Consider the following 25,488-nt stretch of genomic DNA (forward strand, 5'->3'; position numbering starts at 1 on the left):
ACAGCTATTGCATAGCTACCCCTTCATAGTTTTCCATACTGGAAATAACGAATCAAGTTCATGCTTTGCCCAAGTCTTGTTCTGAGTAAGGATAAATGACAGAAAGAACTCATTAATTGTCTAAAGCTTTTTTTAATCTAATAACTAAATCTGAAATCCTTTCTCAAGAACAGCATATGTGGCATTTCATACAAAAGTTCACTGAAAGACGAAGTGTCTTTATTAACTAATTTTACTATTTTCATCAAGTGCCTGCGTCTTGCTTGGGCATTTTCCATACTAATGCAGGGCACTAAATCTGAGACTTTGGGTCAAAAAGACAATGCAGTTGAACCTGCAATGCTGCAAGATCACTATCTAGAAAACAGACAGAGAAATTGTGGTGCACATCTCCAAGTGCCTCCTCAATGCCCAGCGGTCAGGAAGATGAAGTGAAACACGGTCACTAGAAATGATGGGTCAGGCACTTGGCTTGTAGGTGCAGATACCTGCACAGGCATTCACAGAAGCTTCCTCCTCCTCTTATTCTTTTGGTGGGGAAGTAAAACGTTCAAAATGGGAAATTTATACTTTTTTAAAGCAAAAATATTTTTTGTGATAAAGCATCAGTGAGGTAGGACTGTATGTCTCTTTTCAGTCCATGAACAGATTTCTATGACAAAGAGATGCCAGAAAGTTAAAATGAGACTTCTCAAATTACCTGCAGTGATGATGCAAATACTCCCAAGGGAGCATATGTTTCCTCTAAAAAGGCATCCAACCCATGCTAAAGCCAACCAAGGCACACAAATCTACCTGGGAGGGAACATGAATCCTTTCTGTCTGCTTGGTGCAGATTTTTGTATTTGCAGTACTACAATAGGAACAGTTTCAAATGGTAACAAAAACAAGATCAATAAATAGAAAATCAAGTTACACAGTCCCAATGGGTCCCTCTAACAAGCATTTCTCTCTGAAATGTTCATGCTTGTCTAATGCTGCTGCTTTTAATCCTTTCACACCAGTGGGTTCTACATGCTTGCATTAGTGCTAATGTAAAACAAATGAACATTTTATATGAGGATATCCACTCTCCCCAAGTAAAGTGGTTAATACCAAAGGAAGCTTTAGGAATGTAAATTATTTTCCCCATGTGGCTGAAAAACTACATGAGTTATTAATTTAAAAATTATTAGCATATAAAATCATTATTATCTCTGCAGTTAATGTACAGTTCACTGACAACCTTTTGGACCATTACAATTAAGAAAGGCAGCATCTTTAATGAAGTTACAAAATGCATTGTTTATTAAATAGCAAATTGTATCTTTAATTACTTTAAATATTATAATCCGATGAAAAACTATTTCATAAACCTCAAGACAAATTATGTCAAAGATGGAGTATTCATTTTGTTACTCCACAAATCCTAAGCAGCACTTTCAGTTTGCTTACAGGTTTCTGTAGTATGTAAAATCTGCCTTTGAAATTTCAAGTTTTGAGGGCCTAAACCTAATGGCACTAGCATAAATCTAAGACGCAGCTTGTGTTATTCTGTCTTTTTAAAACAGATTTAATTTCTTGTCAAATGTAGAATTTGGCAGTTCTAGTAAATGCAGCTTTTCTATTAATCCATCAGAAGAAAACTGAAAATAAATTTCTGTGAGTGTAACAAAAACAGGCTCATTGAAACAAAGACTATTTGGGGAACTACAGAATTATATGGATTTGCTGTTGTGTTTTGAATGTAAAGGTAACTCTAGTTTAAAACTGTCAAAGGCTTTGAGGATATGCTATAATGCAAACATATAAACAGACTAAGTTAATTTTAAATATTCCATTTTTTTAAACACAAATTAATCTCTGCACACTGTCACCTTTTGCTCTCTGTCCATAATTGGACCTACCTAGCTGATATGTTTTTCACTATCTGAAATGGCTAAGAGCTGCACAATTAAAGAAAAAGTTTAGCTGTGCACAGCATTAGGCCCTTTGCTGTGCTTTGGATCCAGCCCAGAACAAAGCCAGTGTTAAAATGCATCGATTTCTAAATCACCAAGACAAAATTAATACATTCAACTTCAATTATGTCAACATCAACTTGTCACTGAATATTTTGACAGTTTGGAAACCCTCAGTTAGCTATAGAACTTTCCTGGGCTAATCAATAAATCAGAAAAGCAGATATTCTATCTAATTTCTTTATGCTACATTCTATCTATGTCTGCCTTATCAGAAATATTGTCTGTGCAAAGCACAAAGAAGAAACAACTCATCAGTGTAATGTTATAATAGTAAAAAAGAATTTTTAAAAAGTATCAAAAATTTTTTAAAAGCTTCTGACAGTAGTAAAAAATTGATAAAATTACATAATTAGACACAATTATAAAATACAACCAGAGATAACATGTTGTTTAGAGCTAAAATGAAAATATGCAGAAGATCAAAGCATAAAAAACTTGCTTACTTTCACATTAGTAAAAAAAATTTTGAACACAGAAACACATCTAGAAACATAATTGGAAGTCTTCTGTGACTACCCAAGCGCCAGAAGAAAATCCTAGTAGGAATTTGCAGGGAAGTCGGGTAGTGAAAGTCAGATACGTTTTTGAAAGCACTCACAATAAAATCAAGTTTTGAAAAAGGTTTCCCTGCAGAAATGTGACATTACCTGTAACACAGTTACAGGTGTTAGAGACCAAACTGAGTACAGTACCTCAAACAAACCCCTCCAGAGGTGTGCACCTAAATACTCTGATTGATTTGGGCCTAAGTACCTTCGGGACACATCCCTTGTCTGCCAAAAGATCTGCTTGTCTGTGCATTACTGATGTGGAGAAAAAGAACCTCAGGAGTGCCAGGAGATTTTCAGAGCAGGCATTCTTAAGTATTTAGAGATGTTCAACACTGGATATGGTCCTAGGCAACCTGCTCCAGCTGACCCTGCTTTGAGCTAGGGGGCTACACTAGACAATCGCCAAAGGCCCCTTCCAATTATTTTACAATTCTATGAAATATGCCCTGGTTGAGGTCCTAAGCCATGGAAAGATTTCTGAGTTTTCCATCTGGGATTTTAAAAATCCACTACTACAGTTAGGTAAAAGAAAAGTATTCCCTTTCAGGGCATAGGTACCAGACACTCATAGAACAGAGAAATTCAATAGCTGGTGTGTTTCTGTCAGCTACAGAGCTCTCCAAGCCAGTGGCAGTGTACCAGGAATCAGACCCCTTCTCCCTCTACCCACGCTATAAAGAAACAAAGCTCAGTCATGGAAAACCAGAAAACATAGATCTCACACAACAGTCAATAATAATATTGATTATTATCAATAATAATAGATATTACGCAACACCTTCCTATTTTCACTGCATGTAGGAATGCAAATCACGTAATTTCTGAAATGTCTTCTCTACAAAACCTCATTCCATCCTTATAATTAGTACCACACATACTTTTTTTCAAAAAGCACATCTTAGCTACTCACAGTCCCTTTCTGAGCAAATGATGGAATTGGGCTTGCCTTATTCAGCAAAATGGCTCAATAGCCTTGTAAAATCAGAGTGTGGGATAAGGACAACAACTTGAAATCAAAAACTGATTACAATTTTCCTCCATTCACAGATTATTTCAGTTGTTAGCATTTAAAAACAACTTCCCAAATATCACTATCTATAGCTGTGGATGTTTGTAAGATGTAACAACAGTAATTCTATTTCTTATGTCATTTTATAACAGGTTACAACTGATATTGATCAATCCTGGAGCTTCCTGGAAGTCCATGCAAAAATTCTACCACATAGATAGAAAACTTGATTTGTACATCCACTGCCCTAAGATAAAATTATCTTTCAGAAGTACATCATAACCAAATCAGTTATATGGAATCAAGACTTTTACACAAGCATTTTAAATTTTAAATTATAAATTTGTTTTGCTTTACATATAAAATTAGACATAGAATGACTTTAATTAACCTTAGCAACAACAGTTGTGTGAGAGAGAGGGATTCAGATAAACAGAATCATCTGCTAAAACAAAGTCTACCTCTGATTCTGAATTCTTTATTTCTGATTATAGCATACATATAAATAGAAAACAAGTAGTCACTTAAGCATTCAAATGCAAAATCAAATCTGCACGTTAAAGGTACAGCATGTGGGATGAAAGTTGGTTAACCCTGCATTGGCAATCATGTCACCAAGTATATGTACAGATACAGCTCCATACCTTTAAGTACACATCTTCCCAAAATCTCATGCTCTCCAACTTTTGGAGGGAGAGATTACAATTATAGTAACCCTTGATCCTGAAATCAAATGCTGAGCAGATATACATTTATATATCAGACGGCTTTATTTTTTTTTTTTTTTTCCCATGCTCATCTCTAGAAAAGCCATTTTCAGAGGCTTGTAGTTCAGGCAAAAACATAATGAATTAAGCTATATTTCAGAATATCTGAATAAAAAACTGTTGAAGGGGCAAGAAGTGACAGTTTCTAAATGCCGTCTTTGCAAGATAAAGCATTATTATTGAGGCACTTTAGTATTTACTTATTTATTCATTCAATCATTTACACAGATAATTTAGAACACTGTGCTGAAACCAAAATTCCTAATTGCATAAATTTTACAGACTGGGGGAATATTTATTATTAAAGGGTAAATCACACACTTAACTAAACACCTGGGAAGAAATTAACAGAACTACACCTTCAGCAAATGAAGCCATGAATGGAATGTTGCTGTGACATTGAAGAAAAATGAAAGAAAACATAATAATTAAAATTTCTATAGCCTTGTAATTAAATGTATAGCAGATGTAATGCCGAATTTCTGACCAGACAGCAGAGCGAATAAAATTTATAAAAATGCAGGTATAGATATTATGCAACACCTTCCTATTTTCACTGCATGTAGGAATGCAAATCAGGTAGGCAGACAGTAAGCCATACTCCACGCTTGGCTGCATGAGTTATTTTTGATACCATGAGTAACAAATAGCATTTACTGTTTGTAGCACTTTCTATTTGCAAGGTGCTACACAAACAGTCAATCCTCAAAATATCCAGGACCCAGATAAGAGATCAACATTTATCCCTGTATTTTACAGATGTGCAAAGAAATTTAAGTGATTTGCTGAATACCATACAGTAGAAGCAAGGCTGTGATGGCTCCTGGGCAATTCACACAATAGGATTTTAAAGGCTTGAAGAGTGGATCTTCAAGCTAGACCTTTTATGGTGTGGGAAGCATGCAGACTGTGTCCTGCCTCCAACCATGCCAGTGCAAGCATTGTCTGAACACCTCCTGCTTGCAACTGGAGCACTGGAGGAACCCAGACCACTTGTGCCCCACACAGGAATCATCCATGGCGCTGTGAGATGGGAGCAATGTCCTTGAAAGGCCAGTCTCTATGCTCTTAGAAAGGCCTGGTGGACTGGGAGAGCTCCTCAAATACTAGAGACAGGAATCAAACCCCCAACATCTGTTAATTATTGTAAAATGCTTATTTTTTGCAACTATTTTCCCTTTCTTGCTTTAAGGAGATGGATTACATCTACAGACTGTGTCACATCACAGCTGTTTTGCCCATAGCCTGGACAGCTTTGACACAGGTAGAAAGACTCACAAAAATGAGTGGGCAGCTACTACCTTTGTCTTCAGGAAAAACATGTGATTGCTAATATTAAAACCAAGGAATAATATGCTGTCAAAGGGATATTCAGAGAGCAAATCAAAATTCACACTTAATTAAAACTCTCCGTGTTTCCACCGACTCCACACAGAGTAGTAAGGCCTCAGCTGCAGAAGCCAAGCAGGAGGTGACTCTTTAATGAAGTGCACATTTGAATGAGATGGTCATTTGGTGTCAGCACAGACAATGGCAACCTTCCTTCAGGATTACTAGTTTCCACTATGTGACTTTTTTTTGGACATGTCTAATTATATAGCTTCTCTTACTTGTCACCTAGCAACCTTAGCTGTGATTTAATTATGATGGTTTTTTGTAATATAATGCAATATATCCACTGATATAACAATATGCTTATTCTTTGAGATTAATAAGAAACATAATCAAAACTGGTGTAAAAATCAGAAAATACACACTTCCCCATCTTTTAACTTACTACAGCTGACCAGTCAGGATAGGTTTTCATGTAAATACGTTTGCTGGGTTTTTTAAATTTTAGATCTTTCTTATTTGGTGTACATGACAATTAGTATTTTATGAAGGACAGGAAGGATCAAAACTCAGTAAAACACTTGTTCTACTCAGCTACTCTTTTTCTTTAAAGAGAAAGCTGACATCTAGGTTATCAAACTATTGAAAATGTGGTCAGAGCAACTATATGAGCTTCTTTTTTATTTTAATCCTTCCAATTTTTTATCATCTTTATGGATAATCTAATGTCTCTCCACTTTTGTTTCCCGTATTTGCCTTTTTCTCCCCAGTTTATGTATTCTACCTACTCTTTCTTTCTTTTTATTTCCTTAATTTTTTTTAGTTCCATTTCATTACAGGAATTCTTGTCTCCAATTTATCTACTATTGTCTTCTCTCCCATTTATCTACTTTTTTTTTTTAACTGTCCCTCATTTTGTTCATGGTTTTCCCCTTCAGCCTTTCCTTCCTAGGCACACACCACGTGTGTCTCTGGAGCAGCTGAAAGCAACAAGACTCAAACACAGTTTGCCTAAGGGCCCAGGGATTTGTTAGCTACAGGATGCTTTAGAGAAAATGTTTTAGTTATTGCCTCAAAAATGCCAGGAGAACTTAAAGCATGCTTTTTTGGTTCTTTAAAATATAGACAATGTGCATTTAAAAAAAATCAACAAAAGCCCCCAAACACTAACAAACAACACAAAAAAATCAAATTACACACAACACTCCCCATTTTTTAGCCAAGTAGTAAGTAGAGCAGAGAAGTAATACTTTGCATTTGATAATTTCAAACTGCTCCAATCTGTAAATTACTGCAAGGCATCAGTGGGGCTGTGGGACTGCCTCACTGAAGGTGTTATGATGCTGTAACAGCTTCATACAGCAGTGCCTGTCCTTCACTGCCATAGTGAAGAAAGCATGGAGAGTGTTCTCCACTATACCAGGTATGAATACTCCTGATACTAGTGGGAAATACCATATATGGTAGATATCCCTTTGGCTTAGAGTCTATCTTAAAAAGATACATAGCAAATTTTAAGATTTTTTTCCCACATCCAGTGCTTTAAGCAGTTTTTTCTTGATATCACTTTTCTCCAAGATGACAGGTTGTTGTACTGCAAGCATTCACTCTCATACTGAAATCCATGCTTTGTAGGGTAAAGTGGTGACTCTGTCTGTTGGGGTAAACCCCCCATTTGCTCCCTTTACAGAAGGCAAGCTTGCCTCCAAGGAAACCTTGCTCATACTCCAGTCATTCAGACACGACAGAGCAGGGCATGCGTAGTCACTCCAGACACTGCATCAGAGCCGTGGAGACATACCATAAATGCCAATGGAATTAATTACATTCTGTTAAGTGAAGTTTGTGCATAAGCTTTTGTGAGAACAAGGCTTAATGTTGTTTTTAACATAAAACACTTTACAGAACTCCTCCCACACTTCTTAAAACTGCATCCCTAATTATGGAGTGTGGAGCTCTACTATAAGTGATTGATGTTGTTTTGTGTGTTGTTATGGAAACAAACCAAGTAGGAGTTTCTGATTTGCGTATAGAATTTTGAGTCAGATTTTACAGTAAATAACTAAGCTTTCCAGTGTATAAGCAACAACACCATATGGCCATTAATCTCCACTGAAAGACTATGTCCTCACTTGCCACTACTTGTTAAAACTAAGGTCTTGCCAGGAAGAGAGTAAAAATCAATGGACCTGCTCCATCTTGTCACTGGTCAGTAAACAACAAAATGTGGCTGTCTCAATTAAGGACAGTTTATAGGTGTGAACATTTGACAATCTCGCTCAAAACATTCAAAAGATAGCAGTTTTTTACTTGAATTGACAAATTCTGCAGCTCACAGGACTCCTGCCTGGGGAAGCTACAGCTATACACAGGAATTTATGGAATGGAAGTGCCAAATGAATGGAAAGTTCAAATGAATGACATATCTAAGTTAAAAGATACTAATTTCTGGTACCGAACATGTAGGATGTGGGTACCTTCCAAACAGAAAAAGAAGACCAGTGCTCCTCAAAGAGCTTACTGTGCAATAAACAGAGGTTTGCAAAAAAGATGGCAGGTACGTGTAAAAGCGAAAGCCACAAGAAGAATGAAAACATCAGAGGAGTATGGCTTAGTAAGAAAAACAATGTTAATTTTGTGGAAGTTAAACGACCTAGATAGACCAGATAAAGATTCCTGTCCTAATCATTTTCCATTTGTGCACATAGAGATAAACTTCTGCTCTGCATATCTGAATCCAGCCCAGTGCTGCGGCCATCCTTTCTTCTTTATCCCTTTCCTTTACATGTGTAGGCTACTGCAATTCCACAAGAACCTTCTCTTTCACCAAGAGGCATTACTGATTACTTTAGCTCTTACTTTGTACACTCCTGGACTCACTCCCTCATTTGGGTCCAATGCATGTTCACCCCAAAAATCTGCCATTCTAATACTGCACTCATTCCCTATTGAAAACTCAGTCAGTTTGCCTCCAGAGGGCATGAAATCTCTGAAAGCAGCAGGAAAAGAATGGAAACTGCCCCAGCCCTGCTTCACAACCTCCTTATTATGGCTTTTGATTCTACCACTGATCCCCATTTTTGTTGCTCATATTTTTGCTCTGAGAAAGTGCAGTGTCACTCTGGTTAGGGTGACAAGCTTCCTCACCCCTTCCTGACCAAAAGTCACTTCTGCCTGGGAAAACACTAATAATGAGTCTCTTTTGACATTAGATATTTATGCTGCCCTAGTGCCCTTTGCTGCATCCCTGGGTGATTTCTAAACAGACCTTAATGTGATCCCATTAGTTATCCTCCAGCTTTGGGGACATCTAATATCCACTCTGTCTGACTGGGTACAGCTATGGACATAACCCCTACAGGTCTCTGCTGCCTCCTCCTAACCCTTACTGCTAATCCAGACATCAGGCTGGAATCTGGCTGAAGGACAGGGCTTAAATACCCTTCTTAGTGCATAGAACCACAGTTTGCCCCTCATCTAAATAAGGAGTGCAGTGTCTTTACACTGAAGCATTCAACAGGACTAGGCAAAATAATCAGCAGTCTTTCGTTTAGGCTTGTTTGCCTGACCCATGTGTTACAACCTTCAGGCCAAGTTTCTCTTTTTATATCAGAAGGGAAAGCAAAACCATTTAGATGGCACAGAAAGTGAATCACAAAGACTTGTAAATTACAGAGGCAGGTAATAATATTATAGGCTGCTCCATTAAGTGATATAATTGCAGTTATTTTGACAATAAAAATCCACTGAAATTAGGATTTGAAAAACATATAAATGTAGCTATTGGCCTGTGCTTCTACTCTCAGCTGAGTACTCAATTCTCATTCAAAAGTGAAACGAGGATTGAATAACCAGCAGCCAATGGTACTCCTCCATAGTAAGAATAACTAATACAGAGGGAATGAAATAAAAAGAGCTAGCAATGCATTTCCCCCCCAGCATATCAAGCAGGTTTTCATATGGAAGCAGTGGTCATCAATCACTACCTCATTACCAACCTGTCATCTGGGTTTAGGCTAAATGTATTCTGGCTTGCTGCCATACTAAATGTTCAATGAAACATCCTTAAGGCTCTCTACAAGTTCAGCTGAAGTCACACATGCTATACATCAAAAAGGAACATTAGCGTTATCATAGCTTAATAAATAGTGCCATTCTGGCAATGTAATCCTATGTTCTAGAGCTATCTTCCATTCCCAGTATTATACTGCTTAAGTAAACAATCTTGCTGTCTTGTGTGAAGTTTATTTAGTGATAAATGCATGTAAAGATAATTAGTCATACTGTTATAGATACACTTCCAACCCAGCTAAAGAACATGAGCAAAAATAGCACAGGATTTTAAAAGCACACAATGGCATAATGAACTTTATCTTGCAGCATTAGTTTATAATTCTTGCATATGGCAGCTTATTATCCAAGTCTCACTGCGCTGGAAAACAATGACAGCTGAAGGACCCCAAATCAGTGTCTTTTCAAAACAACAGTGGCTAGAGTAAAGGACTTTTGCATTCCCCTGAGATGTAATACAGCCACTAAGATGACTGCAAAATGTATTTCAACATCTGTGACTACTACTTTGTGAATAACTCCTGACTTAAGGAAGGATCCTTACATTTAGTCACTCATTTCCATGCTCATTTGAAGCACTAAGTCCTGAATCTGTTTTCAAATTTAGAAATGCCAATAAAACAGCGGCAGAAGCTTCAAGAGGCACCAAAAAATCCTAATAACACATTTTTTAGATACATGAATCAGTTTACGAGCTTTTTCTTTTAAGTCATGAAAATAATCTCAAAATTTAAGAATACTTTTTTGCCCGAGTATAAAATTCTTCCTTTATAGACACATCATTTGTTATGCAAGCAGACCCTACTATTCTTTAACTAAAATATGAGAAATAGCTCCAATATGTTCGACCACAGATTTTCCAAACTATTTTAAGTATGTACCAGGAAATCTGCCTTGACTAGTGAGCTGGGCTTGTTCTGTGCAAAACATGTGGAACTTAAATCACTACATGTGAGCCTGTTCCTTCCCCTTGTGCACTGATGCAATCAAACAGCTGGACCAACCCTTGACAGAGTTCTTTTCCCACATGTTCACAGATGCACACATACATGAGGAAAGAATTCTGACAAACAGGAGACAGGGGATGTTAAATGATTCTTTGGTCTGCTAGTTATATCAAGCAAACATAAACTTGCTTAAACCAGGCTTCTCTTTTCCTATTCTCCTGCTTCATCTTCTAAGTCACCTACCCAGAAGTTAGTCTTGGGACAAATTTTGTTGTCCACAGAGTCTTAGCAAAAAATACTGAATTTCCAGACTAACAACTGGAGAATGAACTGGACTTTTCAACTTTGAGTTGTCTTGCTTTTTGCTTGCCTATTCCACAACCATTAAACTTGTTTTGGAGACCTTTTCGAAAAAAAGGTCTCTGCCACAAAATGGGGATGATCAAATAGTTGTATTTAGTGCTTAGAAAAGGTAACATGCCAAGAAGTGGTAGTAGCACAGTTCTGGTACTCCTAAGAGCAGTGATAATGTATTTTGTGTGGTTCCTGCTTAGAACTGCAAGGAAAAGCTATTATAAGGTTTTCCTTTTCCATTTCTGCTTTTATACAAAGGGCCAGGCATCAAACTTGCTGTAAATATTGTGTAATAATACAGATCAAATGCTTTCAGATATTTCACTGTGCAAAATGTATTTCATAAAGATATTAAAGAGTTAATATTTTTATTAAAGATATTAAATTAAAAAGACCAAAAAAACCCCAAAAACATGTTGCTTGTAAAAATCTGACTGCATTAAAAAGTTCTGTCCTTAATCATAACCTTAATTCGGTGGCATTTTTGCGGTCATCTGCAACACAGTGAGCCAGTTTAATTCAGAAGCTGCAAGTAATCACTAAACAAAACAGCAAAAAAGGACATTAAAAGATGCATTAACTATAGGTGTAGTATGATTTTCTTGTGAAATTGGTGGACAACAAGGAAAGGGGAAAATATCATGCTTGGCTTTCTGCCTACTTTTTACAAAAGAAGCATGCAAATAGGCCTGCAGCAGATCTGATCTCTTCCATGCTTAACTGCCTGACCAAAGAATCTGGATCCAGATTTTTCAGTGCAGAAATAACACATTAACAATGTTTTTGACAGCTTTTGCTTCTGAACTTTCAATCCAGCTTCTAGACTAAATTATTGCCGTGTCCATGTATAGCATCACTATAAATTCTAGTTATCTACTTCTTTAGGTTTGATTGGTTTGGATTTGAGGGTGTTTTTCCTCTTCCCTCTGTAAATACAAATGGGTCAGGTTCCTGAGAGTGCTCAGAGGATTTAGTATCCAGCTGTTCATCCATATGTTCTCTAGGCCAGCACCTGCTGCAGAGATGCTACCAAGACCTCATAGTTGGCAAGCTGCTCTAACTCCACTCAGTTTGTAGGTTGAAAGGTCACTCCTTTAATGTAGTCAATTTGTGGCTTCCACATTAAAGAGAGGGAGCTGTCACTGCTGGAGCTCTGTTTTATGAAATCCAGTGACAGTAAAACCTGATGCCCTCCACTCTCATAATAGCTCTAGCTGTCTAGTACATCTTAGAACAGTAACTTCTAGGGCCTGATGAGAGGATGAGCCAACCTCTCCATGAACAAGAGAACCTTCTAACTCAAAGCTATGGCATTACTTAAGGACTCTAAAGAACTGGCTGGAGGCACAGTCCAAGGACAAGATTAATTTCCTTTTCTTTCTATTTCAGATATAATATGAAAAAGAATTGAAGATAAAGATTATTTTTTTCTATTCTTTAGCTCCCACTATATCGGACCCTGTAAGATCAAAACAAGAAGAAGAACAGATCAAACGCTATGAATAGAATCTACCAAAAAAGATCCTTAACAAAACTTCTGATAAACAATTTTGACCCTAAGTAACTAAATATGTTTTTTGCTATTCAGTATTAAATTACACACACAAATCAGTGTGAATTTAGGTTCAAGGGATATTGCAGTGTATCATCCAATTTTACCAAAAATTGGCACACCTTTATTAAGACCTTTATCAGGTTATACTTTTTTTGCACAACATAAAAACATGTCTTTTTTGGACTGGCATTTATACACATAGAAATAATCAGTGATTACTCCCAAAAAGAAAAATATTTTAGCTGTCTATTGAATTAGAAGAGAATAGTAAGAAAGTGGATTACGTATATACACATAATAGGTTTAGATTTATGGAACAGCATCTATCAGAATTTACAAACAGTACCCACTACAGAGAAGTGTTCTACAGTCACTGACCAGCAAAAGAGGAGAAATTTGGAGAGTGAATTACATTTCCGCTGCCCCACCTTTACTATTTCCAAAGCTAGAGAAAAGTCAGTTTTCTCTAATCCTGGAGTCAGGGCACCCCAGCTTGTCTGAACACACGGTGCAGTTTGATGGAGGTGAGTCTGCACCATCATTAGCTCTCTGTGCTCCCAGCTCCATGGCAGCTCTGAACAGAACCAAGGGACTTGACACCAGACCGACAGCCACTGGCATGTAGCACAGAATAAGGTCACTTTAGAAACCAAAGGCAGGCTAAAAGACTACCCAGCAACTACAAGTCTAAATTGCAAGCACACAAAAGTAAAACCTTCATCTACAAGTCATTGTTCATTTTCAAACACAGCTTGAGTAGGGAGAAGAGAACCAGACATTGCTTCATAGACATATTTATAGTAAGCTTTATCAACTTTAATGACACTCCTTTTTAATGACTCTACAAATGAATTAATTTTCCTAATTTCAATGTTAAAATTGCATCAATACATTTTTTTCACTCCTATGACATTGCTAGGAGAATTCTTTCTGTTCACATGTACAGATGGAACAGCTGTGTATGATGCCAAATGCAAAAATTTAAGGGATGTTCCAGCATATTAAGTTTAACCCTCAGTTCTGTCTCAATGATAGATGCAAGAATTCCAACTAGGTAGATTTTATGAGCCAGTTAAATGATTTGTATTCAGACCAACATTAAAAATCCCCAAAGTGACAAAGTGTACTTGAACAAAAATACCCTGCTTCTGACATATCCTTTACAAGTAATGTGTTTTCATTTTTCACATGTTGCATCTCATTTATTTTATTCAGGCATACACAGTTGAATCTACAAGATACAGTAAGCTTCCAATACCTTTGAAATAATAAATCATTTCTTACAGATGTTTTCACCCAGTGCAAGTCTGCTGCTCATTAATCAAATATTATCAGTATCTATCACTGCCCAGTGCTAAACAGGAAAGGTACCTCATTTTGAGTTTTGACTTTTATTCACTGGTTAGTCCCTGACCCTTCTACTGCTGCACACTTATTAGAAACACCTACTGCATGGCAGATCCTACTACATGGGGTTTTAGAAGGGGTGTTATACAAGCAGAAGCATTTTTTCTTTAAGAACCAAAGGAAAAAAAGTCAGGCAGCTCTTCAAACTGGCAAGACAAATGCAATCAAATTGTCTTCAAAGCTCTTTTCCAAAACCTAAGTAAAATATAACCATGTAAGCAAACTATTTCTGGTCTGGATCATTTCATATCTGAAAGGTTGAAATAAATATATATTAAGCACCATGCAAGATACATTTCATTTTTGATAAATTATTAAAATTTCATTTCAGAAAACGGTATGTAGCATACAATACATCCTTACCAGCATAATCCTGGTGGGGAAAATCTAAAGAAAATGTTTAAATGCAAGTAAGAAGTTATCTGATAGAAAATTTCAACTTCCTTGTGATCATTGATATATTGCTGCAAGTTTCTACTTGGTGACTACCATTTCAATACAGTGACAATATTAACATTGAAGATTATTGGATGAAATCTGCTGATCTTTGAGTTCTTATTATTCTTCCTTTTTCTTCCTGTGAAACTGATCACCAAAGATCATTTGAGGGAATATTGAGTTATCACACTAGCTATTGAATGCATTTTTACTTTATCTCACCGTTCATATTCAGCTCAATACACTTTTAGCACAAATTAATGAACAATAGCCCAAGGATTTCAAAAAAAAACAGCATCAAGGACAACATTTTGAAAATAATTTTTTGTGTTAGATAAACATGTGATTTGTATAAACTCTAACAACACCCAAAGTAGTGTGCTTATTTCTGTGTTTTAGTCTTATAAACAATTGTTTAAAAAATTACAGTAAATTTAGCATTAACACACTGAAAACTCTAACGGTACAAAAAGTCAATCTTAATTACTGTATGTACCCACACCTTATGACATCACCAAGTGTCAAATTTCAAATATGGTTTGACACTATAAAATGTACACAGATGACTATCTACATGACTTTACGCACAAGGAATGACAAAGTTATCTCAAATCTATAGAATACACCAACATATCACATAAACCCAGAGAAATATTTGTATGCTTCTTAGCCTTTCATTTTGTATTCATAAATAGATGCATTTGCATCGTTATTTTAAATTTCATACTAAAAGCAATGACATAAGTGGCCTATTTGAAAAGTATAGATTAGAATAGTAAGAAAACAACTTTCAAATAGCATGACCATAACAAGTGATTCAAAAGCCTGGACAACCAGCATATATGCAAAAGCAGAGACACAGCAGCACAAACATTTCTATGGCTTAGTTAAAGATTACTTGTTATAGTACACATGTACAATTTTTTTCTCAGATATTTGCTTCCTTTAAAAATGTGGCACTAAAATTATTGAAAGGCAGAGGATGTGCCTTCTCATGACAATGGAGGCTACTGCATTGGACAACACACTTACAAATGCTTCTGGAAGATGAAAGCTTTCCAATTAAGGTGTTGACTTTAAAGGGAGGAGTGAGGGATGCCCTTGGGTAAACACTGCAAGCTATTACAGGACTCAGAAGGCCCTCAGACTATGAATCCCAGCCAGAAACAGAATCACTAGTGCATGTGCTCCAAGGTAAATGAAGAACAAAACTGGTTCCAAGCACCACCAGGGTCTTCCCCCAAAATGAGGTAACTGCCTTTCATTGTATCAAACTGCTCCTAAACCAACAAAGTCCTGACTACTGAGCAATGATGAAAAGGGAGGCAGAGGACTGAGAAGCACAAAACAACCACTGTGTCAGATGGAAGCCCTGAGCCCTGCCCATGCCCAGCAGTAGCTTCCCAGGCACCAATCTCATGAAGTAGAGAAGTGGCAGATCAAGATCTCCTAAAGCAATCTCTAAAATTCTTTCAACATGTACTACAAATCCACAGCACAAATCCAGTTCTGTCTTAACTTTGTCAATTGAATTCAACAAGGGGATACACACCTTGCTGAGTGGGCAGTGAAAGGAATATGAATTCAGGAACATTATATTTATGAGACATAAATATGACAGGAAGACTGCTTAAAACTTTATTCATTAACACAGAAAATTGCATGTCATCTTCTCACCAATAATTGGCACTATGTAAAGTGAGACTAGATACTCTATTTGTGTATAATCTTAAAATAAATTAAATGTGACAAGCATCAGTTTTTAACCAGTGTTTTATCTTTTGCAAACAAGATTTAGGAAAGTAAGGAATTTCTAAAGCTCTTATTTATATTTTGTATAATGGCAGTCTTCCTATAGTATTAGGTAGAACAATGTTTCAAAAGGTGTCTGATTGCATTAAACCCAGATGGGACCACATACACTTTTCTTACAAAAAAAAAAAAGAGAGCTCAGCTGAAGTAAAGGATATGGATCAACTCACAAACTGCACTTTAGGAGGTTATTCATTCTGTCTCTGAATATTAATGTGGAAGTAAAAAGATGGCAGCACAATTAATATTTGTACATCTAAAAGATAAAAGTAACTGAGTCATGGAGTGAACTTTTGGAAACAACAGGCAAGCAAGCACAGCTCTTTTCTTAAAGCATTCAAGTGTGTAACATCAAAATAGGAAAATATGCCATCACCATCTTGTTTTTCTTTTTTATACACCTCAAACATAAAAATGCTTAAAAATATATGCTTGAATTTTAAAAAGTGCTAAATAATGTTAGATTACAGAATCTGCTAAAATATGAAAAAATTAACTACTCTTAGAACAATAAGAATCAAATTAATTTTGTTATTATATTTAGATTATCAGTTCTTCAGGCAGACTGTCCATCATGGAAAAAGACAGGAGTGTGTTTTGTAAAAAATCTGCAGGAGAGATTGTTATGCTAAGTAGTATTTTGGTAGGAAAGATAAGTAAGTAAGAGCAGAAAAATCTGTGTAATTTACAAGTGAATATCATAAGGATGCCCAGGGGCAGATTATTAGTATTTTTTGAAAGTGTCCTCAGACTATTAATAATAAATAAGCTGTTTTGTGAATCTTAGCCTTAAAAGCTTTCAGCTGCCTAGTGCTTCCAATGTATATATAGGAATATTCCACCAATATCCAGAGCAGTACCGAGGACTAAAGAGCTGAAATAACAGCTTACTGCAAATGCCAATAGTAGGAAAAACATGCCTCAAGCATAAAAATTCTTGGATTGATGTACATGGTTGGTCTCCAGGAAAGATGCTGCATTGGGAATATCAAGTTTAAATTGTTCCATTCTATAGCATGTAAGACCACGTTATTTCAGAGCTCCTTTTTTAATGTAAGTATTTGGTTTTTAATAACAATGCTTTTTAGATTAAAGAGTAGCAGACAATAATAAAGATGAACAAGCTTTCTATTAGAACTAACTGATTGTACAATTCATTAATATTATTCACATGGGACATGAAACAAGAAATGTAGTGTTAAAGAAGGAGGCATTTATTCTCCAAGCTGTGAGCCATGAGCTAAGGCTCTCCAGGAGGCAGATTATCAAGAACTCCAATACTTGACTGCACAGACTTGCACAGACCTTCTTTGAGACTTCACTTCAGGCAGTTGCAGTTCAGTATGAAGTTTTGAACAAAGTGCAAACACATCTATCCCTGGCCTTCTCATGGAATCTTCATTTAAAAAACGTTTTTAAACTTTAATTTTAATATTAGTCTAGGAGCTGTAAGGCAATTATGAAATATTTTGAATTAGCTTTGCCCAGATCCTGCCACCACTCTTCACCACTGCTGTTCTTCAAACTCTTCAAAGTACTCTGACTTCATGACTCATCTCAATTATTTCATTCTCATTATTTCTAATACCAAAGGCTCACAGCTTTTTGCAGATACATGAATTTGAATATGTCAGCTTGCAACAATAAAATACAATTTCAAATGTTTTCCCTGGTTCTGTAGCCTTGAATATCTTCAACTGTATGTGGATACCAATGTTTAAAAGGCCATTGTTGTCACCATTTAAAATCTTTGGTGAAAAGCACTTAGCTTGCAAGATTCTGAAACAGTCATCTCCCTTGTCTACAAGGGGCAATGAAATAGACCCTGAAACTATGCCAGGCACAGGTTTATTTTGAGTATCTAGCTGATCGTGTTTCCAGCATCATTCTTTGCAGCACACCTCCCGAGATATTATTTTTCTCCCTTAGTTGTTGTCTTTCATCTGCTTGTCTTTAGGCTTTGGCTTCCTTGCAGCAAAACCTATATAAAGTGCCAAAATATTTATGAAATTATAAAATAATACAAAACAATAGAAGAAACCTCCAACAACACAGCTGGTGATCCTAAGAGCCTAAGGCTGCACAACGCCTGTCCTAAAGGTCCATCTTTCACCAAGGTGCACTGCCGTTTACACGACTTGCTGCACTTCCAGTGAGACAAAAGGCTCTTCACCAAGGGGCCTAACAGCCTCCCACAACATCACAAACACAAGTCAACTCTGAAAAGCAACCAACTAACAGATAAATCCTGGATATGTTTTCAAATAACTTTGCTTCTAAACTCCTCCTTTGGAGGAGGTAAGTGAAATTCCAGATGAAAAGAAAAAAAAAAGAAAACTCGGAAATACAAGGTAAACCAAAACCAGAGAAGCAAGCAAATAAAAGTCTGTTCACGACCTGAAATGAGAACTATTTTGAACATGACATATTTCCTCCATAAATGTCTGTGCTGGCCATGGGCCTACGGGCCCCATATGCAGATTTCATGTCCTCCAAATTTAGTTTATGAATCAGGAGTACGATGCACAATTTTTTCCTATAGCACAAGCAAAATGAACATCTGTTCACTTTTTGCCATGTAGGTTTATATCTGTGTGGGTGGGTGTGAACAGAGCTCTTGATGTGTAATAGTCCTCCCATCTGCACACCAGGTGGCACTGCATAGTTAATCAGAAGATAATAACAGGCATGAGGAGATTACTTACTTTTTGGGGAAGAGAGAGTAAATCAATCTCACAGAGTTTTTTTTGAAACAAGGTACATTCATGCTTACACTTTAAATTTTTTTTTATTTTTTTGGTGTGTAGTTTCACTCCAATCAATGAAATTATCCTATTATATTATTGTTTGAATGTGATGTTAATTAACTATGAATTACTGCAATTATGACAAAGGTTCATTCCACAAGGAACTTAATGTATTTTCTTTTTTTTTTTTTTTATGTACAGTTTTAACCCTTGTAAGCAGGATATGCTATTTAGAATACATTCAAACAACAATCTGCTTAGATTTACTTGGTACACTCACCTAACCCACCATTTTACAGAATTTAACAGACCTCTGAATACCCATATACAGTAAAACTAACTTCACAGCAATTCAGCAGCAGAAGATGGAGGAATAAACATTCTCATTACTCAATGAGAAGTTAAGTAGAAAGTTAGTGCTGCAAGTTTAAATATACAAATACTGAAGTTAAAGTGTTTAAGGAATTTCTGGGAATTGGGGCTTAAATTTTTCTAAAAAGTTCACCAAATAAAACAATATTTCAGGATAAATTTTTATCTGATATTCTCTGAGGAGAATGTAAATATTATTATAAAATATCAGAGAATAAGACTAGAGGTTTGCGTAAAAGTCTGCAGAAAATATGTTTATGGTGATAGCATTTCCATGTAGTCGTTTGAATGTCACATGAAAAATGTCCTTTAAATATTTAGTTTATCCATTTTTATTCAATTAAGTAGTTCTATCAAGAAACTGTTATGTACTTTCTCTTTCAAAAAGGATTTGAAATGCTTTGTGGAGTATTAAATCCTGTTTTCCAAAGAAGGCAGCTGAACTTCTAGAAAGATGAGTAATAAAAGCCTGGTATTTCTGCATTTGCTCTGGTAGCCATGAGAGACACATACATGTGTTTTGTTTTGGGTTTTCTTATTGGTAAAAATCATATTCCACTCTGAAAATCCATGAAGAGCTGCAGTAACACAAAGCATTCAGACTGCTCTGTTCCCCACAGGATACCCTTGGCTGCCTTCCTCTGCTGTCTCTGAGGACCATGTGCTCTCTCCTCCAGCCCCTCGCCCCTCCATTGATTTCTCCTTTTGCTCTCAGCATGCTTATTCTCTGTTGCCCTGAGTCTCTAAGGTGTTTACAGAAGGCAGCAACTGATGCAAGACTTTTTTTTTTTTAAAAGCAAAATTTTCAAACAGATTTGTCAGTTCAGTCACAAATTCTTCAAAAACTCTTCTTTTCAAAAAGCAGAGCTGATTCAAGGCAGAACACATTGAGTAATCTTTCAAATCAGGACAGGATAGGATTTTTTATTTTATGCTTACTTTTAGAGGTTGGTTTTAAAACTTTGACAGTTTAATTGGGAGACAATTCCTATTAATTAATGTTTGTGAGTAACAAAATAAAGCCAAAGTTTTGTAACTGGAAGAGAATTGAAATTCTAAGATGAAAACATTAGGGACTAATTGTTCATTAGCATTTTTAATTGCCCAATGAATTAAGACTAAGTTTAGAAATAGCAACTACCTAAATGACAATGAAAAAGAACCTAAAAAAAATACAGTAGAGACTCCAAGAATATTGTTCCTCCTATTGTCTAGCTGCTACTTTTTGTTCCTTTAAAAATTATCACACATGCCATTGTCTATTATTAATTTTGATGTAAGAAACTGAGATTCCTTGACTATCCCCTAATACTTGTGTTAGCTGTAATCTGAAATTGTGACTGCTGGAAAAAACCAGAAGCATGGTGTATCTGTTAAATTGCCATTGTCCAGCTAGATCCTTACTGCTTATCCAGGTAACTATGAAAGCTTTTCCTAGGACTTAGTCTTTCCTAGTTCAACATAGGCCTTCATAACTCCAAATTTCACATCAGTCTTCACAGCCTAATTGGGAAAGGTAAGATGGAGGTAAGGTGTGACTCACACTGAGACCCTAGAGGCTGTCAAATGTTGGTGACATATACTGGCCACCTGCTTGTTTTCAAGTCTAGTACAAGGTATTTTTCTCAACTTTGAGCCAGTGACTAAATATACCAGACCTACTGGCTGGAGAGCATCCTTCCCCTTAAGATAAACCATCGTAGCCTCAATGCTTCAGAAAGCAAAGAATTGAAGCAAAGCACACTCTTCTATTATTATTCATTTCATATAAGTCTGTTAACTTGTATACTTTTGTAAACTTAGGAATTCTTTACCTCTCCTGTCAGAAACGCTGCAAACAGGTGATTAGAGCACACTTTTAACACCTGTCCAAACAGCTCTCACAAAAAGCCTTTGCTGTTCATTTTTCTTCAATACAGTCACTGGCTAGAATGCTCAAACCTCAGTCACTATGTTTTACCATTGACAGAACCTGCAGTGCAGGGAACTTTCCCTACCACACACAATATTCCCACAGGCAACAGATTTTCCCTGATGCATAACTGTGTGAAAAACAGTTTTCAAAGTAGTTCTCCTTCCAACTCCACCTGCCCTCAGGTAGCTGGTTATTTACAAGTGATCTTCTGTTTCATGAATCACACATGGACTTTTGCACAATCCCAACTTCAAAAACCACATTTCTATAAAAAAGTCCTCTCACACTGCACTCTCATCCTATCAGGGATTTCATTTTCTTTTACACACTCATTTACTTCTTTTTTCTGCTAACAGGGAAAATTTAAAACTACCATATTTCTTTTCCATCAAGGTACAAATTCATTCTAAAGCAAATTACAACAAAAAATAAATTTTCCGTTTTATGTAAGTAGCTCCATAATTATTTTACCCCTATGATTCAGAGTAATGTTCAAATGTGGTATTTCATTGAATATGTTTGTTCAGTAGGCAAAGAACACAAAAAGAAATGCAGTTCAGCCTCATTATGGAGAAATTACTGTTGCTGATAGCTTATAAATGCTCTATTGCATTAATATTGCTAACTCCACAAATATGCAACCCCTCAGCATGTCCTCCCCCTCTCACTACCAGTATGCAAGGCCATTTGACTTACTGTCCACTGCCCTACACAGTACTGCAAAAGTGAGATGACAGGCAGACAAGGGGTACAGAAAGGGCATCATAAATGCAAGGTAGTGTCCAATAACAAAACTTTGTAGGTACACATAATCCTTCATTAGCATTTATACATGCTGTTTCCCAGTACAATCAATGAACACATGCTTTACAGGAGAATTATGCTTCAGATACCTTCTCTTGTTTATTAAAATTCTGGCTGTGTCCCTTTACCTAGTATCTGTATGGCAAAATGTTGTCTGTAGGTATATATATTATATAAATATATTTCTAACCAAAATATTTTATATTAGCATAGCTTTATTAAGGTCAGAAAATAAACCCAGATACATAAACTGAACACTCCAATTCAATGTGAAGTGCTCAGTGGTCATTTTTGCTGACACTAAACTGAACTGTTATTCTAAGCTTCTGAGTCAGAAATGCAGAGGAACGATGCTGATGTTAAAAAAAATACTGAGAATTTTTTTCGTAAGTGCTAGACTCACAGAAAACAAATGCTTATGAATCAATTCCTCATTGGTGAGATTGTGCAATGTGGTTTGAAAGACACAGATGAAAATAATAACAAATATAAGTCACACCATTTGCCTGGTATACAATTACATCAAAATATGATACATCAGAATTCCTATACATGGACGTTCCCTAACAATGTGAGGATTTGGGATTACATAAATCACAGCACTCTGTGCTATCATTACACAACAGAATAGACCTGCAAAGCTTATTATACTGCACAACCAGATGGTAAACAACAGTTGTCGTTGTACTAAGAATTACATCTCTGTAATCAATAATAGGAAGGAGGAACAGTTGGACAACTTGTTTCCTATTATGTTCACTTAGGCAACGTCTAGATCAATAAAGAGCATTAAGCCTCATACCAACTGTAGACAATGCCTGCTCAACATGCCTATCATATGGCAGCAATGGGTCCAGCTGTACTTCAAAATAATTGTAAATGGATAATAATTCTAATCTAACATTAAAAAGAAGCGATGATTCAAACAGCAGAGAGGTGCAGGACTTCTCTAGTATATGAGGAAGATAGACCTATGATGCCAGTTTTGTACAAGTCAAAATCAGCTTATTTTGTTAACCCACTCCATAAGTACATTTCACTACAGCCTATCTGAAGGATGTTGCACATTTTATATGGATGAAAGAAAAAAAGCAACCAAGCATGATATCACTGGCTTACATATAGACTCAGTAATTGTGTGGGTGTAGTAAGCTGTTCGCAAAAATTGAAAACTAAACTTGTGTATCGCTCTAGGCCAATAAGGCAATTAATTACAAGCCAATTTTTAGTTCATCCATTTTTAACTATCTAAACAAACAATAAATCAACCCATTCGGCTACATTCACATATTACTTGAAGATCTGTAATATAAATCTGAAAATCTTAGTAATCCTCTTAAGGCCACTAATTTTAGCTTCCTGATTTTAAATTTTTTCTTATATTCCATACTTCCATAATGGACCAAATAAAAGCTTTCTCCCATCATGGTTTTAACAAAGGTACAAATTCCAGTTCATTCCTAGGGAGTCCTTCAGTTTCAGTATGACAAAACATGGGACCATGAGCTCTTACCTATTCCAATAAAGACTGCTTTATAGCCATCTTCTTTCAGGGTACGGAGTGTCATTCCATCCACTGCAAGGCCTTTCCGAAAAATTATCTGAAACAATTAAAAACTGCTTGGTAAAAATTGCAATTATAATGAAGCAGCCCATTCTGCACGGTAAACTAACAAAGGTTTTCAAAATTATGAATGACATAAGTTTTGATTTAGACTTGCAATTGTTAATTCTAATTTAGACAAGAAACAGTATCCACAGTGCAGTAATTGATGTTCATTTATTGAAAGAAATAACTCACAGCAATCAAAACACACCTATAATCTATACTTGTTTCTGATCAATTGCTTTTTGCTTCCGGGAGTAAAAGCTGCAATTTTTTTTCCGGAGCCATTCTCCACCACCAACCCTACTCTGAGCAGCCACTGCCCAGGCTGAGCGCCTAGAGGAGCTGTAAGTGTAAGAGACACAGAATGCTCTCTGGTGCTCTAGGTGCTCTCTGCATGCTCAGGAAACCAACAATGGCAGTCCCTGTGCAGAGGTCACGCAACTGGAGATACACACACCGTTTGTTCATCACTCCTAACCCCAAGGCCTTTGAGCACAAAAAGTGTGTGTGATTCCTCTTCTGATATTTCAAAATTCTTGACATAGGTATGTGTGTTTTTATCTCCACATCTTAGACTCTCTGAACCTGAATGTTTTCCCTCAGGTTTTTTATATCACATGTGATTTTACTTCACAAAATGCAGTGCTGTCGTGTAACTCTCTACTTTGTGATCTTAACAGTTTAGCCTTCAAGTCACTGTGTATCTTGTTTGTTATTCAATCTGCCTATATTTCATTTAGTATACTTTTTAGGTTGGTGGAGAAAAAAGGCAGAGGTAAAATACAATTGACACTACTTAAAACACTGACTTACTTGAAGATTTAGTATAAATTTTATCAGAGGTGGAAAGTCATGTACTATTGCAATCCTTAAAACAATACACACTCCATCCTCACTTGCAACAAAAGACATTCCATAAATTGTCATCACTTTTTTTTATCCTGTTGTGTACATATGTTATGAAAACCTAATGAATGAATTTAAATAGCAATACTATTTTATGTGAGGATTCATAATACTTCTAGGGCCTAGCTCTGTAATCCTTATCCAGCTGACTAATTCTTACTAATTTCAGTGGAATTACTTGAATAAACAGCACTACTGAGCATTTACACAACACAGTACCTTCCACCACAGATTTGAAATGCTTTAAGTAAACACCAGAAAATATTTCCAGCTTATAGAGGCATAAAGCTAAGGTACTTATTTGACCAGCTTGCCAGAGGGTCAATTGCAAACCAACGGCAGAGCTTTGAAACAAATTTACATTGAGATTCTCTGCTGCACTCCAGAACTGCAGAGAACTTGCAGGTCAGGATGACATGGTGGCTCTATCATTCCATGCTGGATACATTGTCATAACACAGAGCCTTGGGAACTGAGGCTGGCAGAGGAGTCCCAGGAGTCTATGCCCAGCAATTCTGTCTAAAAGTGTCTCAGGGCTCTGTTTAACAGCATCCCTAACTAAACCTCCATTCTCTCAGTCTTTACAAAGCTTGCAAAGGGAACTTGAAAGTAGAAAAACAGACCTGTAGCACCTAAAACCTTATCTTAACCTTACTATCATTCTTAAAAAACCCAGGCAGGATAACGTTCTCACTCAGGTCTTGTGACAACAGTCTACTGCTTTTACAAAAAGAATCAACATGAAAGAATTCAATCCAAGAATTTCTTGCTTCATGGAAGGCTATAGTAATGTGTTCGACATAATGCATCCCTCCTGCTACTCAAAAATTTGATCCAGTGGTGTATTTGTAAATTCCAGTAAATGTGCAACAATTTTCAATACTATCTA

The 25,488-nt window shown here is 36.4% G+C and overlaps 1 protein-coding gene across 1 annotated transcript in view; it reads right to left on the reverse strand.

Moving 5' to 3' along the window:
• The window catches only part of DPYD (dihydropyrimidine dehydrogenase), a 334,630-nt gene that overhangs the window by 192,618 nt on the left and 116,524 nt on the right, over positions 1 to 25,488 (reverse strand). Inside the window, exon 8 of the mRNA XM_050977198.1 lies at positions 23,598 to 23,685. Within this exon, the coding sequence (XP_050833155.1) occupies positions 23,598 to 23,685 (88 nt within the window). The remainder of the gene's footprint in view (positions 1 to 23,597; positions 23,686 to 25,488) is intronic.

Source organism: Serinus canaria, chromosome 8, assembly GCF_022539315.1.
Source record: "Serinus canaria isolate serCan28SL12 chromosome 8, serCan2020, whole genome shotgun sequence".
Taxonomy (NCBI): Eukaryota; Metazoa; Chordata; class Aves; order Passeriformes; family Fringillidae; genus Serinus; species Serinus canaria.